General features: G+C 38.4%; 2 protein-coding genes across 2 annotated transcripts; both read right to left on the reverse strand.

Annotated features, from left to right (window-relative positions):
- Positions 1-308: 308 nt before the first annotated feature.
- LOC110063947 (protein Tob2-like) lies at positions 309-2,026 on the reverse strand. Its single transcript, XM_020770942.2, has 2 exons — positions 1,621-2,026; positions 309-1,150 (listed from the first exon to the last, which is right to left on the reverse strand). The coding sequence occupies exons 1-2, from the start codon at positions 1,928-1,930 to the stop codon at positions 654-656; spliced, it is 807 nt and encodes a 268-aa protein (XP_020626601.1). The 5' UTR covers positions 1,931-2,026; the 3' UTR covers positions 309-653.
- Positions 2,027-5,076: 3,050 nt separating this feature from the next.
- Positions 5,077-11,611, reverse strand: LOC110063846 (ras-related protein Rac1). The gene is made up of 6 exons (XM_089290703.1): positions 11,393-11,611; positions 10,964-11,035; positions 10,711-10,781; positions 9,085-9,131; positions 8,492-8,554; positions 5,077-7,517 (listed from the first exon to the last, which is right to left on the reverse strand). Exons 1-6 carry the CDS (start codon positions 11,425-11,427, stop codon positions 7,224-7,226), a joined length of 582 nt encoding a protein of 193 aa, XP_089146829.1. The 5' UTR covers positions 11,428-11,611; the 3' UTR covers positions 5,077-7,223.
- Between the last annotated feature and the right edge of the window lie 1,002 nt (positions 11,612-12,613).

Consider the following 12,613-nt stretch of genomic DNA (forward strand, 5'->3'; position numbering starts at 1 on the left):
ATCATTTTTCTCTGACACTCCAAAATCATAGATGATGATTTAGTTTGTAGTCTTCCTTGCTTGTCAGTTTCTGACTAGAATATACACATATTTAATATTTTCCCATCCCAAATCCTAGCATCAGACTCCAGAAAATTTGTGGAAATGAAGTATATAAAAAAGTGTCATCATAAATGGACAAAAATGGTAGGCCCAGCAAGTATAGCAGTTGGCACATACATAAAGTTGAACCCTTCGAGCCAAATTATAACTAAATTGGTCTCACGCTGAAGGGAGACAACTGAGAGAAGAAAAAAACAAGCACAAAATAAATTGTATGCAAACTTTATTTCCTCTTTCTTCAAAAATTCTTAAATACAATCCATAATAAATTCAACGCCATTGTGGCAATTTTTTGGGAATTTTCTTTGAAACAAGAACAAAATATCTTTTACATCTCTTTTAAGAAACTCTATACATTTCATTTATGAACAAAACGGGTTTTTTGTACAAATGTACATGCGTTGGTGAAATACTGTAACTTATTCCGTAAAAATTTACAATTTTTCTGTGATAACTTTCACAACATCCTTTGTAATATATTTCTTTATACAAATTTAGACACCTTTTAAATTCAAACGTCGAACTTTTCAACACCAGACATTTGAGATTTTTTAAGCTAAGATGGGCAGCTGGGCGGCTGTGTTAAAATTTCCAATTTCATTGTAGTTGAACCAGTCTAGGAAAGAAGAAGAGATAAATGCCCCACGAGTGGTGTCCAGCCCACTTTTTCCTTGTGGAGCGCCATAACTAAAGTTATCCTTCGGCGCCCGATAATTGAACTCTTTCGCGTTTGGGGATAGTGGCGTCGGAGAAGCTCTCTTCGCTCGGAATTTGTAGAAAGAGGATTCCTCGGCGGCACTCCAACTACTATACTGTAAGAATGGGGAGTTGTACGAGGTAGGCGATGGCGAAGAACTTGATGTTGAAGAAAAGACTGGAGATGAACGGTCCGCCATTATTCTCGGTGGGCTCTGACTGCGGAATGGCACTGGGCTAGCGTTGGAACTATTATGGCCATTTAAAAGGTTCACCCAGCGAGCAGTTTCGTCGCAGATTTCTTCGGATTTCTTTTCTGCTTTGTAAATGGTCTTTACGGAGCCCTGTTCGCCTAAAGGATAGAACAAACAAAAGGAAACATTAGTTATTCATACACAACCTTCGAGACATCTGGTCTTTGGGTCTTGTATAGTCGTGGGCGATTAAATTCGCCAGGAAATTGCGGGGGTTTCTCGCGAAACATTAGCTAAAACACTGGATCTCACGATGACATTCAGAAATAATAACGTTTTCCAATTCGTAACAGCAGTTCTACACAAAACCGATTTTAGACCAGTTGGGACGTGTTTCTCACCTTTCATATTTGCTTACGCATGCAGTTACCTACGTGATCTATTCCTCGCACTCGAACGTTCGAACGACTTCTTGAATGAAGTTCTCGATATCAAACCAAGGGATCAACAAAAGTCAGATAAATCCGAGTGGAACGGAAAAACACTTCTTCCACGATGCTTCAGAAATACTAGTCGCGGATATCGAACAGCTTTACTGTAAGGCTTAAAATATACATTCACAACTCACCAATTCTGAAAGAGACTTCCTGAGGGTCAATCCACAAACAAAGTTTTTCTGGCAAATTCGCTTTGACATCCTTAACACTAAGCCCACTCTCCTTGGCAGCAGAACTCAATACAGGATCTAAACTTTCAGTTATAAGAAGGCAACGGTATCCGCTTCCTTTACAAGGTTTTTCGGGGTACCAATGGCCTTCGAATTTCTTCGTCAGCTTCTTCACCACTTCTTCGCCAAAAAGCTGTACTCGTCGACGTGGGAGTTTATTGACGAGATAGCCGATTAGGAAGTTTACAGCGACTTGTACCTCAAGGTCCATTGGCCTTTCGTTGACTAGGTTTTATTAGAAAATGTAAAAAATAAATGACTAAATTCGCTGCTGAATTCTAGCAGATTCGTAAAGTGAAAGAGGGGAAGTCGACCTGAAGTTTATTTGCTTCCGATCGTTCGTCTCCCTGATTCTCGTTGCTGATTGGTTTCCAAGATAGACAACAACGTCATTGCTGACCAATGAGAATCGAGGGACCACGCGAAAAGACAATAATTGCCGTCAGCAACCAATCACGTTTTAGCAAGGGAAGCCGTTCAAGACGCACTAAATCAAGCGTTCTACGTCATTGATAGGTGCTTCCGACGATCCCACTATTGTTTTGTTCGGCTTCCGTTTGACGTCATGGATTGCCAAACAAACACCATAAATGGTCTGATGATGACACTTTCACGATCGCAAAAGACAAAAGCGCTATTAATCTCAGGAGTATCTTAACATACAATTTACATTTCCTAGACTATTGGGAAATATCTTTTCCCGTAATAAACAAGGTTATTTTCCACGATTGAACTTTTGGAATTCGACATCAAAACAAATTTTTACAGGCTCCTCCTGACTTACATCTCAGAGATTTTGTTTTTGCCGTATATTACACCACCTGTATATTTTTAGCACAAGTGTATAAATAGAAAATTAATACAATTTAAACAACCACAGATCAGGACAACTGAAACTTCTGCCGTATTGTAACTTCTGTTCCTCTCCTCATATTTTTTTTTTGTCTCCGGGAAGCAAAAAAAATATAAATATAATACATAGACATAACTTTTTTTGCTCGCCCTAAACTGTAGTTCTCGTTCCGGGCTGTAGCCGCGGACTAACTATGACTAAATGCATAATCCCCGGGGCATAAACGAAGCGACGATTAAACCATATTTTTTTATTCTGTTAGAATTCGCCAAATGCGACTTAAGAAATTTCGGTAAACCTAACAGTAGTAAAGATAATTAAAAGAAATAAATCATCATGTAACTCTTTCAGGAATAGTCAGCTCTCGGACTAAATAGACAGAACTCACTCCTTGTGGCTACGCGAATCGAAAGCCTTTTTCTTTCCAACAAAGGAGTGCTGAAGCGGACAATAATTTTGACATGATCCGAGTTCTTCCAACTAAAAAATTAAAAGAAATGAGAAAAAAAAGGTTGAAAACCTTGATGAATGAAAAAGATTTTCTGTGTTCCAGGCTCCTAATTTACAGTCGCATTTCGTTCAAACATGTAATTTCTCAATTTGGAATTAACTTTCATAAACATTTGAGGTCCAACATAGGCTTTCAATCCCGCATCCCACCATCACTTTAGCCTCAATCCCGCCATCCCACCCCAGTCAGAATGTTCATCCCGATCCCGCTTGGTTAGAGTCGCAGTTCTCCACGTAACGTCTGTAACGTGTGATTTTCCGTTTTCCATCCCGCATCCCGCTGCCAATTTTAAAACTATCCCGTATCCCGCCTGTCAAAAATGAGCAAATCCCTTTCCCGCCAAAATATTTTTATCCCGTATCCCGCCATTAAAAGCGCTGTCATCCCGTATCCCGCCTTTATTTTTACTCCCATCCCGTATCCCGCTAAACCAATGTTGGGCCCTCCAACATCGAGAGTCAACACATAGAAATTTAACACATGGAAATTCAATACATTACAAGTTCGGGAGAAAAAAAAACCTGCAAAGGGACAACTACATGCTTGCGAGCTACGCCAGGGTGACATTTGTTGTCAGGCACTGAATTCGTCTCAAAATACGTACTCCTCAAAGGCAAACGGAAAAAAAACCATTCCGAGGTAATTAAGTATCTTGAATACAAATTTGAGGATTGAGTGGTCATGACAAAAGATCTGATTTATTGCAAATTCTCCTGAGAGTTGCAGAACACATCATACCATTTCCACAATTTGGTGGAGGCACATTAATATCCCTGGAGGAATATGACAGGGATTTCGGATAGGTGTGTTACTGCAACATTGTAAGTTAAGAATCAAGCAAACAATTTGTTTTTCGTTTAGCTGGGCATCCACCCACCGGAATGTTAGCCAATACGATTTAGATACCCTATCTAAGGATCACACTGGGAACACAAATAGACCATTGTACAGTTGTCTGCTCAGTGACCTGGCCTTTGTATGGCAGCGAGGCTAGAGTTGACCTTGTTTTGATAGACCTCACTGCTTTTGTCATGTAAATGCACCTAGTTAGCATCAGAACAACTTGTTCTACACAACAAAAGCAGTGAGGTCTGTATCAAAACAAGGTCAACTGTAGCCTCGCTGCCATACAAAGGCCAGGGCACTGAGCAGACAACTGTAAAATGGTCTGTTGTGTACTTCCAGAAAATATCCATACCTCCCCCATTGAAGGGATTTTGTTCTAAGATCCCCAGCCCCTCCAGCTTCATGCATTTTTAAAAATTTTTTGGTCTTACAGAACCCCCCAGGAAATTTCAATCCTTTCTGTCGGGGGAGTATGGATGTTTTCGAGAACTGAACAGTGCCAACAGGGGCCAAAAAAAAAAACATCATGATACCCAATTTAAGGATAAGGAACCTCAAAAACTATATCCTATCCTGTGGCAAATACCCACATAGCCAAAATATGGGAGCACCCCCTCCTTATCTGAAAATAAGAAAAAACCAGGCTATGTGTTCGATCCCCCTCTATTTTCCTGTTTAAAGGTGTTGAAAGGAAGCAGTTCCCCAAGCATTGAGTAGAGTTCTTACAGTAGCCTTTGTGGTTTCCAGTTTTAAATGGACTAGTGTGAGTTAAGTATCACTGGGTAGATATTTCAGCGCTTTCCTCATGTTATATCACTAACAGCCCAAAACTTTCTACAGCATCATATTTCCGTGGTGGATCCAGACCTTGAGCTAAAGGGTGTGTGAGGGAGGGGGGGGGGGGGTATTTTGCTTGCCCTGCCGGCTTTTCTTTCTTCTGTGATTTCTTCTTTTTTTAATTCAAAATAGGGGGGGCCCTCCCCTAGATCTGCCACTTTATTTGACACATTGATCAATTCCCAAATTGACATTTACAGGACTTGTGCTATGGGGTATGTACAATTATACTGGTACAGTGCAGAGATGATGAATTCGAAAGATTTACTAGCTGTATATCAAACCAATCCAAATACTCAAAAACCACCCATAATGATTTGATCTTTTTATTACATAATTAGGCCAAAATCTCCAAGATAAGGTACAAATATGCCATGGATTTCACAAGACAGTTCTGTTTACCAAGCAAGCTACAGAAAAAAAAAATAAACTGCAAAATTACCCAAGCTGAATTAAAAGCTAATGCATTCATGAATCCCAAGGAAAATCAGGCCAAACTCTATTACTGCCTAATCAAATGTAGTGGCCAGCTTCCTGTTTTCAAACCAATGAGTTTTATTTACAAAGTTGCAAATTCAAAAATTTGGTTAATTGTTATCATTTCATATGAAACATAACAATTTTTTCGCTCGAAACGTGTTCAATATGAAAGTTTTTGATTGACTATTTAAAATGGTTTGACTTGAGCAACACATTGAAGGTTGACAAAAACAAAATATCTACGATCTTTCATTTTTGAGAGCATGTTCTAAATTATTATTCATAACTGTTCATTTAAAGTCTCTTTGCATATTGAAAACCAAACACAAAAAATCATTGACTGGAGATGTTGAACACTACAACTAAACCAGCGCCTTTTAGCTAGTATCGTAAAACTCTCAGTTAACTGTACCGTGGGTCTCTTGACTAGCCAGAGCAAGCACTGCTTGCATGTGCATCACTGCTTGCGTGTGCATGGATTCCAGCCATTCTTTCTCACAATTCCCATGTGCATAACAAGACAAGCTTTTATCAACACCACAATAAGCACGTCATAAAAAATTTAATTCCGATATTATTTGAGAAGATTAGTTCAAAATCTTTCATTTAAATCTACAAAATACCAAAGCTTCACTGTCTCCACTAGCCCGTGTTACAACTGGTGGTCCATGCAACAAAGCCAAAATATATATGCGTAAACATAGACAACACCTCATTCTTTTTCATTACACCAGTGTGAAAGAGATCACAAAATGAGCAGGCTAGCGATACATTTTGACATAGTTAATAGAAGGAAATGGTCATGAAACCTGGCGAAGTTCTTAGTCGTATGTTTTTGTTAGCTATTTGGGGGGTTGACCCTGCACAAAACCTGGCAAAATACAAAAGGTGATTATGTGTGCTCATACAACTAACCAATAGAAGCACTGAGATTATGTAATTCATGCATAGTCAAAAAGCATAAAACAAAAAACGTGCAGGGTCAAGGACCTTCCAACATAAATCTTAGCCTGTTTGTTTGCTTCTTTGATGTTTACCAGGCTTCTTAACCATTTCCCTCCATTAACTATGATTTCAAATACCGTGAAAGAAAGCAAAACATAACTATAATAAGAAAAGATCAAAGGTTTGTGTACAAGGGCACATAAAAATGTACTTTGAAAAAGAGAAGGCAGGGGCAGATCCAGGATTTTTCTTAGGAGGGGCTGTACCACTAAAGGAATGGCATAACTGAGTTGTTACCAGTGATATTAGAGAGCAGCATGTCATCTCAAGGGGGGGTGTGTGCACCCACCTGTACCCTCCCCCTAGATCCACCCCTGGAAGGAACTATGAACACCAATAATCTGCTACGGTTCTTTGAACATTACAAAAAATGACAGTAATAACTAAATAAATGCACTGCAAAAAAATATATATATTTTGACCTTTGATATTGCAAAAACTACAATAGCTTCACATTATTTAACATTTCATACAGAATGTGGCAAGGCTTCTTCTAGAGTTCTGAGCTTGGCTCAAAATAGCCGCCCAAAAGTTTTATTAGCAAAATGTTCAAAGGCTATACCCTATTCATAAATGGCTGTCAATTTAGAATTCTTTTGTATGCATTTAAATTAGCCCAACTAACCTCGTTTGAGAGTTAAAATGAATTATCAACTCAAAAACGAGGTTAGTTGGGCTAATTTTAATACTTACCAAAGAATTTAAATTGGCAGCCATTTATGAATAGGGTCTATGGGAGCAGAATAAAGGAGCATGCACATACTGCTGTTGAACAGTTTTCATAGCAAAATAACTTTATGTACCCATGTACACACCAGCTTTGTTTAAGGTCTATTTGCATTTGACCAATCTTTGTCATTTCTGGATAAAGCCTACCATTTTTTTCAGGGCAAATTCCTAACATACTGAGAGATCAAACCAGAAAATAGCCTCACAGAAAATGCAGTTTGTTTTTTGTTTGTGATCTGAAATTTATAGTAGCTGACATCCTCCTTTTTTCTTTGGCTTCTTCACTTGAGGGCAAAGCACTGCCCTGATTGCCTCATCAAAAACTGTTTTTAGTCCCTTTTGCGTAAGAGCTGAACATTCCAGGTATTTGGTAGCCTGAATCTCTTTGCACATTTTCAAACCTTCAGTATACACTACAGGCCCCAGCTTTTTATCCTTCAGTTTCTCGATGGTTTCCTTGTCATCTCGTAAGTCAAGTTTTGTACCAACTAAGATTATCGGTGTACTAGGACAATGGTGGCTTACTTCTGGATACCACTGCAAAACAAAACAGGCATCAAGGAGAAATTAAGAAGGGCAAAAGGAGAAGAACTGTAAAGAATCTTAAAATATTACTACAGTTTAATGAGTACATGTAAATACATCTATGCCAAGTTCAAACTGGCCAACATTGCCAGAGCTTATACTGACTGGTTTCCACAACTTGAAGCTTTTATTACTGCAGCTACCCCTGGGTGGGATGCCAGTCCATAACAGGCCCATTCCTCAACCTTTTCTTTCAAGTTATCCCAACACTGTATTGGAACCCATTTATAATTGTTCCTACTTGGAGAGGGAGAGCAAAAAAATACAGTAGAACCTCCCATAAGCAACAACCCAAAATGTCAAGCCAAGGTGGTTGCTTACAGGAGGATCAAAATTCTTCCTCGTTAGCATATTGCAACTGCAGAGACTTACCCCGTGCTTCAAGTGTTTTATTCACATGAAAAGTCAATTTCGAAACAAAATCTGTTACTTCCCACTTAGATATTTCCGCCTCTTGTACTACCCAGGAATGAGATAATGTTACAACACCTTATTTATGCTCTATTATCTGTCAAGTGGTCGCTTACAGCAGGTTAAAAACAAGTTAGAAAATTTCGAACTTTTCACTCTAAAAGTGGTTGCGGCCACTTGTGAGGGGTGGTCGTTTACAAGAGGTTCCAAATATAGTGACTTGACTGGGACACTTTTGGTATTTTGGAAAACTGGTCGCTGAGAAGGGGCGGTCGCTTATGAGAGGTGGTCACAACAGAAGGTTCAACTATATAATCATTGTTATGAATTTGAAAAAGTAACAAGAACAGAATCTAAAGTAAACTTAGAACACAAATTACAGACTAAGCCAGAGCTCAAACCTGGATTGCTTCATTATTATCCAGCATGCTTATCATTATGCTACTTCTTCTCCCAAAGATTAACAAGGAATAATTATTAATAAAACATTGTGGGTTGTATACATTTCAACTTACCTTTGCTCGAACATTTTCAAAGGAAGCTGGACTTATTAAAGAGAAGCAGATTAAAAAGACGTCCTGAAACAGAAGTAAACAAGCAATATGAACATTTGTCAAAGTCACTAGACACTACGCGCTTGTCCCATTTTGAAATTACTCGCGAGATTACTCCCTGAATTGTACTCCACTCAGTCCAATTACTATTACTAATTTCCCAGTGTAATCAACATCAATTTCGGTTGCATTGCATTGCATCAGCCAATTCCAGCAGTGCCCATCCCCTCCTGCGGCATCTGGAAAAAAACACCCAGGGCAGGGAAAAATTTTGACATTTAGTTGCCCTGTGGTTAAGTACATTTCAGTTTTCAGTTCTCCCGGCTAAATTATTATTTGTTTAATGGGCATACAATGTTCATACCTTATCAACTACATCATTTACTAGGTACTGTCTATAGAAAATATCTATATCCCCTAAGGAAAAATTTAGAAATTATATTTTTAAACTTTCCTTTACAGATTATGGCATGCACGTCTCTCCCATAGTGTGGTCTTTACTGTTAGAAGCATTTATTACTGACAACAATATCCAGAGACAAAGAAAGACTCACAGTTTGTGGATAGGAAAGTGGTCTCAGTCTGTCATAATCCTCTTGACCTGCACAGAAAAAACAGAAACAATAGGCAAGTCACTAAACCAGTGAATGTTGTATCTTCCCTGTATAATGGCGTGCTCATAACATTACCAAATCTAAACACATTTTCACCTCAGCCTGTGAGAGTTACATGTATAGAACACTACCCCTCAACAAACAGAAATTTTTAACACCAAGAGATATATCTAAACAGCAAACAGAAAATTTATTGTGTTGACACACAAGACAGTCATCTCTGAACATGTACTATTTTTGATTGGTTGTTGTGCAGTACACCCCAGCTCTATGGACACCCATATAACACAAATGGATATGTTGTACGTCAAAATGAAATTCAGGTTAAAATGAAATTCCTTAGTCTCTTAACCCTAATTATTCATGAAGGAAATTGAGAATCAAACTAGTTAAAATCATTTTAGCCTGAATTTACTTTTGACCTACAACAGATACATCCACCTTTTTAGCCACAATGAAAGTGCAGGGACAAAAAAAAAACTATTCCATGTCAACGTTGTTAAAGTTGTTTGTTGAGCATATAGGTTAGTTGTCTCATTTAATCTTTAGTTTAGTTACTTTTCCTGTACAATGTCCTGTTAAACCTAAATTTGCATACTGTGTATAGTCAGCTCGCATGCTACTTATTTCTCAGTACATTTTGGGTATCTCCTGTTACAATGTTGCAAGACAAGTTAATGTTCTGATTGATCGGTTTTGGAGTTCGTCACAGTTGTCTTGCAAGTTTTCATGTTTATTACACTTAATCATTTTCCTGTATTTTTCATGTCACTTAACCAGCATTTACATTATTTTATGTTCATTCCTGTATTTGTAATTTCGCTGTTGTCAGTTACCATGTTCATTCTTCAGGTGAATTTGCTGCGATGCAAGGCAAAATGAACCATACACCCAACAACCAACTTTAAGACCTTGACTTCCACTGTTTCATAATGTTATAGTAATAAACAACCTCATAAAATGACCCAGGACTAACGTGCCAAAAGGCAAATAAAAGAATTAAATAAAGTGTGACAATTTCCAATAAAATGAATCAGTTATGTATGGATCAACAGTATTCAATGTGGTGCAAGCACCCCTTTACAGGTCAATACCAAAATTATATCCAACAAAATTGAGCAAAATAATGTGACCACTGGAAATGCTAGGTGTTAATATCTAACTTTTCAGTGGCCATTGGTTGTTTGTATGTATCGACATGATATTATTTAATCACGATGATGGTGTATAGTTAGGGTAATTTTTCATCTTAAATTATCAATTAAGCTTACTGCAAAGTGACAAGTTCTGAATATCAATTGCTAATTACAAAGAATTACAACAAAGCATCACACCGTTTCATTCTTTCACCCAATGAACACAAGCTGAAGTGTACAAATGTTCATTGTTGGGTAATTAATATAAGTTAAGCTTACTGCATTGATATGCTTAACAGGTAAAAACGAGACTCAAAAATTAAACCTCCGGTAAGTTTGTGTAAAACTAGTAACACCTTCATGAAGTCGTCTACTATCAAATTAATAGAGTTTCACAACGGAGAAAGCATTGAAAAAGGACCAGACTTACCTGCTGTATCCCATAAGCCAAGATTTATTGGTTTGCCATCGACCATAACATTAGCAGAATAGTTATCAAATCTGAAAAAGATGAGAGAAACTTTGGTCAGGCTGGTTTCGACCGCCGTTGCCGAAAACTGACGAGTACAACACGATTGGTACGAAAAGAACAGCACCTAATCCGTCCATAAAAGCTGGTATCGAATCAAATAAGCAGCAAACAAAGTCGCTGAAACAACGGGAGCTGAGCATTGCATACTTACACTGTCGGAATATACTCCCCCGGAAAAGCATTTGTGGTATAACTGATCAACAAACAGGTTTTACCAACAGCACTATAACAAGAAAACGAGCAAACAATTAGCAACTTTACTCTTAGTTTCAGCCAAAATGCTCCAAAAAAATCGAACAAGGGACAAGGAGGTTCACACCAAGGGGAGACACATTATAAAAATGCTGGAAGCCAAAAGAACGCTGAACATCTAATACACGCCGGCAGTTCGTGAAATTACGAGGCATTGCAACCCGAAATAACATGATTAGGGGCGTCCAAACATTGAAAGTTTACAATCAAAAGCGCTCAAATCTCGAAAAGCACAGGGACAAACGAGAATCTTAAAATATCACGGTAATATCGAGCAAGACATCCTGAAGGTCATTCAGAAAGCTTCTAATCTCAACGTATTGCATACCCATCTCCGACAACCACACATTTGATCGCTTGCATCGTGGCTTCGAGCTCCCTTCAAATTCAAACCGACCCTTTCAAACAGAGCTTGGAGTCTTCGGAGAAGAAAGAAACGGCGTTCGGAGGTAAATCTCTCTCACTATTACCCAAACTTGTACATGAAGCAAACGGAAGTTCAGAGCTCTGCAAGGAGACCGCCTTATATGAGCTTAGAACCTAGCCTCGCCACACCCTCCTTATATATCTCACCCCCAGCAAAGAGGCCAAAAATAGCGCTTATAAAGAGTGCCTCTGAGCTCTGATAGGACCCGTTACTCTCTCTAGCTAGTGGGCTGAAACGAAAATAGCAGTCAACAGTATATAAAAGCTCTGGTTCATACCTTTCCCATGATAACAGTTTTAGCATTATAATATTCATCATGAAGGTAACAAAACATTGTCAAAAATTGCCATGTTTTAGTTGATTGCAGTATAGAGAAGACGGTATTTTTAATAACCAGGTACTTACCCCTTGTCTGGCTAGAGAAGTCTATCGCTGGATATCTCTGAACTGAAGCTATGAGAATTGAAATAAACTATGTAAATCTTGTGTAGTATGCAAGACATCCTTCAACTCAGGGGTGGAAAGTGAAACTTTCGGAAAAACGATAATGTCTAATGTCCAAGTTCGTTCCCAGGCCCCAATCTCTTCCTCAAGGAAGAAAATATGAACCTGGGATCGGAACGAGTTGTATTACGAGAATGCGTGACAAGCCGTGATGAGCCCACAGAGCGTCTTTGTGCAGGATATAGACACGCTTTAGTCACCTCACAACAGCAAGAGAGGAAGCTGGAGGATCGATCTAAATGTTTTGGTTTCGAATCCCACGGAAGAGTTTACATGTAGTTTACTCTATTTTACCTAGGGTTGTCCTTCAAAATCCATAGGGTTCCGAAAGGAAGGTTTAATTTCACAAGTTAATAAATTAAGGCTATAGTTAATAATAATAAAGACTTTATTTAAGGAGGGTTAAACACTTCATAGCCAAAGGCTAATAAACTTGTGGCCCTCAGAAAATAAAACTATGAATTCAAATATATAATATAATAAAAGTTAAAAACCTAAAATTATGAGAGACGCGAGTAGAGTTAATTTCTGGACTTCTTTTTCCTTATCCCTGCTGCGTCTTGTTTACTTCCTTATTTGCATGCATATTAGTGGCCAACTTTCTTCGAAGTTTGAAGG

This window comes from Orbicella faveolata, unplaced genomic scaffold (assembly GCF_042242905.1).
Source record: "Orbicella faveolata isolate gen_17 unplaced genomic scaffold, um_ofav_v1 contig_2, whole genome shotgun sequence".
Lineage (NCBI taxonomy): Eukaryota > Metazoa > Cnidaria > Anthozoa > Scleractinia > Merulinidae > Orbicella > Orbicella faveolata.

Bases quoted from the DNA above. Each gene is read 5' to 3' on its own strand.
- LOC110063947 (XM_020770942.2), bottom strand. From the start codon at position 1,930: ATGGACCTTGAGGTACAAGTCGCTGTAAACTTCCTAATCGGCTATCTC. The intron at 1,151-1,620 runs GTGAGTTGTGAA...TCTATCCTTTAG, and splicing joins GGAAGTCTCTTTCAGAATTG to GCGAACAGGGCTCCGTAAAG.
- LOC110063846 (XM_089290703.1), bottom strand. From the start codon at position 11,427: ATGCAAGCGATCAAATGTGTGGTTGTCGGAGATGG. The intron at 9,132-10,710 runs GTAAGTCTGGTC...TTTTCTGTGCAG, and splicing joins TGGCTTATGGGATACAGCAG to GTCAAGAGGATTATGACAGA. The intron at 8,555-9,084 runs GTGAGTCTTTCT...CTTCTGTTTCAG, and splicing joins CACTTTCCTATCCACAAACT to GACGTCTTTTTAATCTGCTT.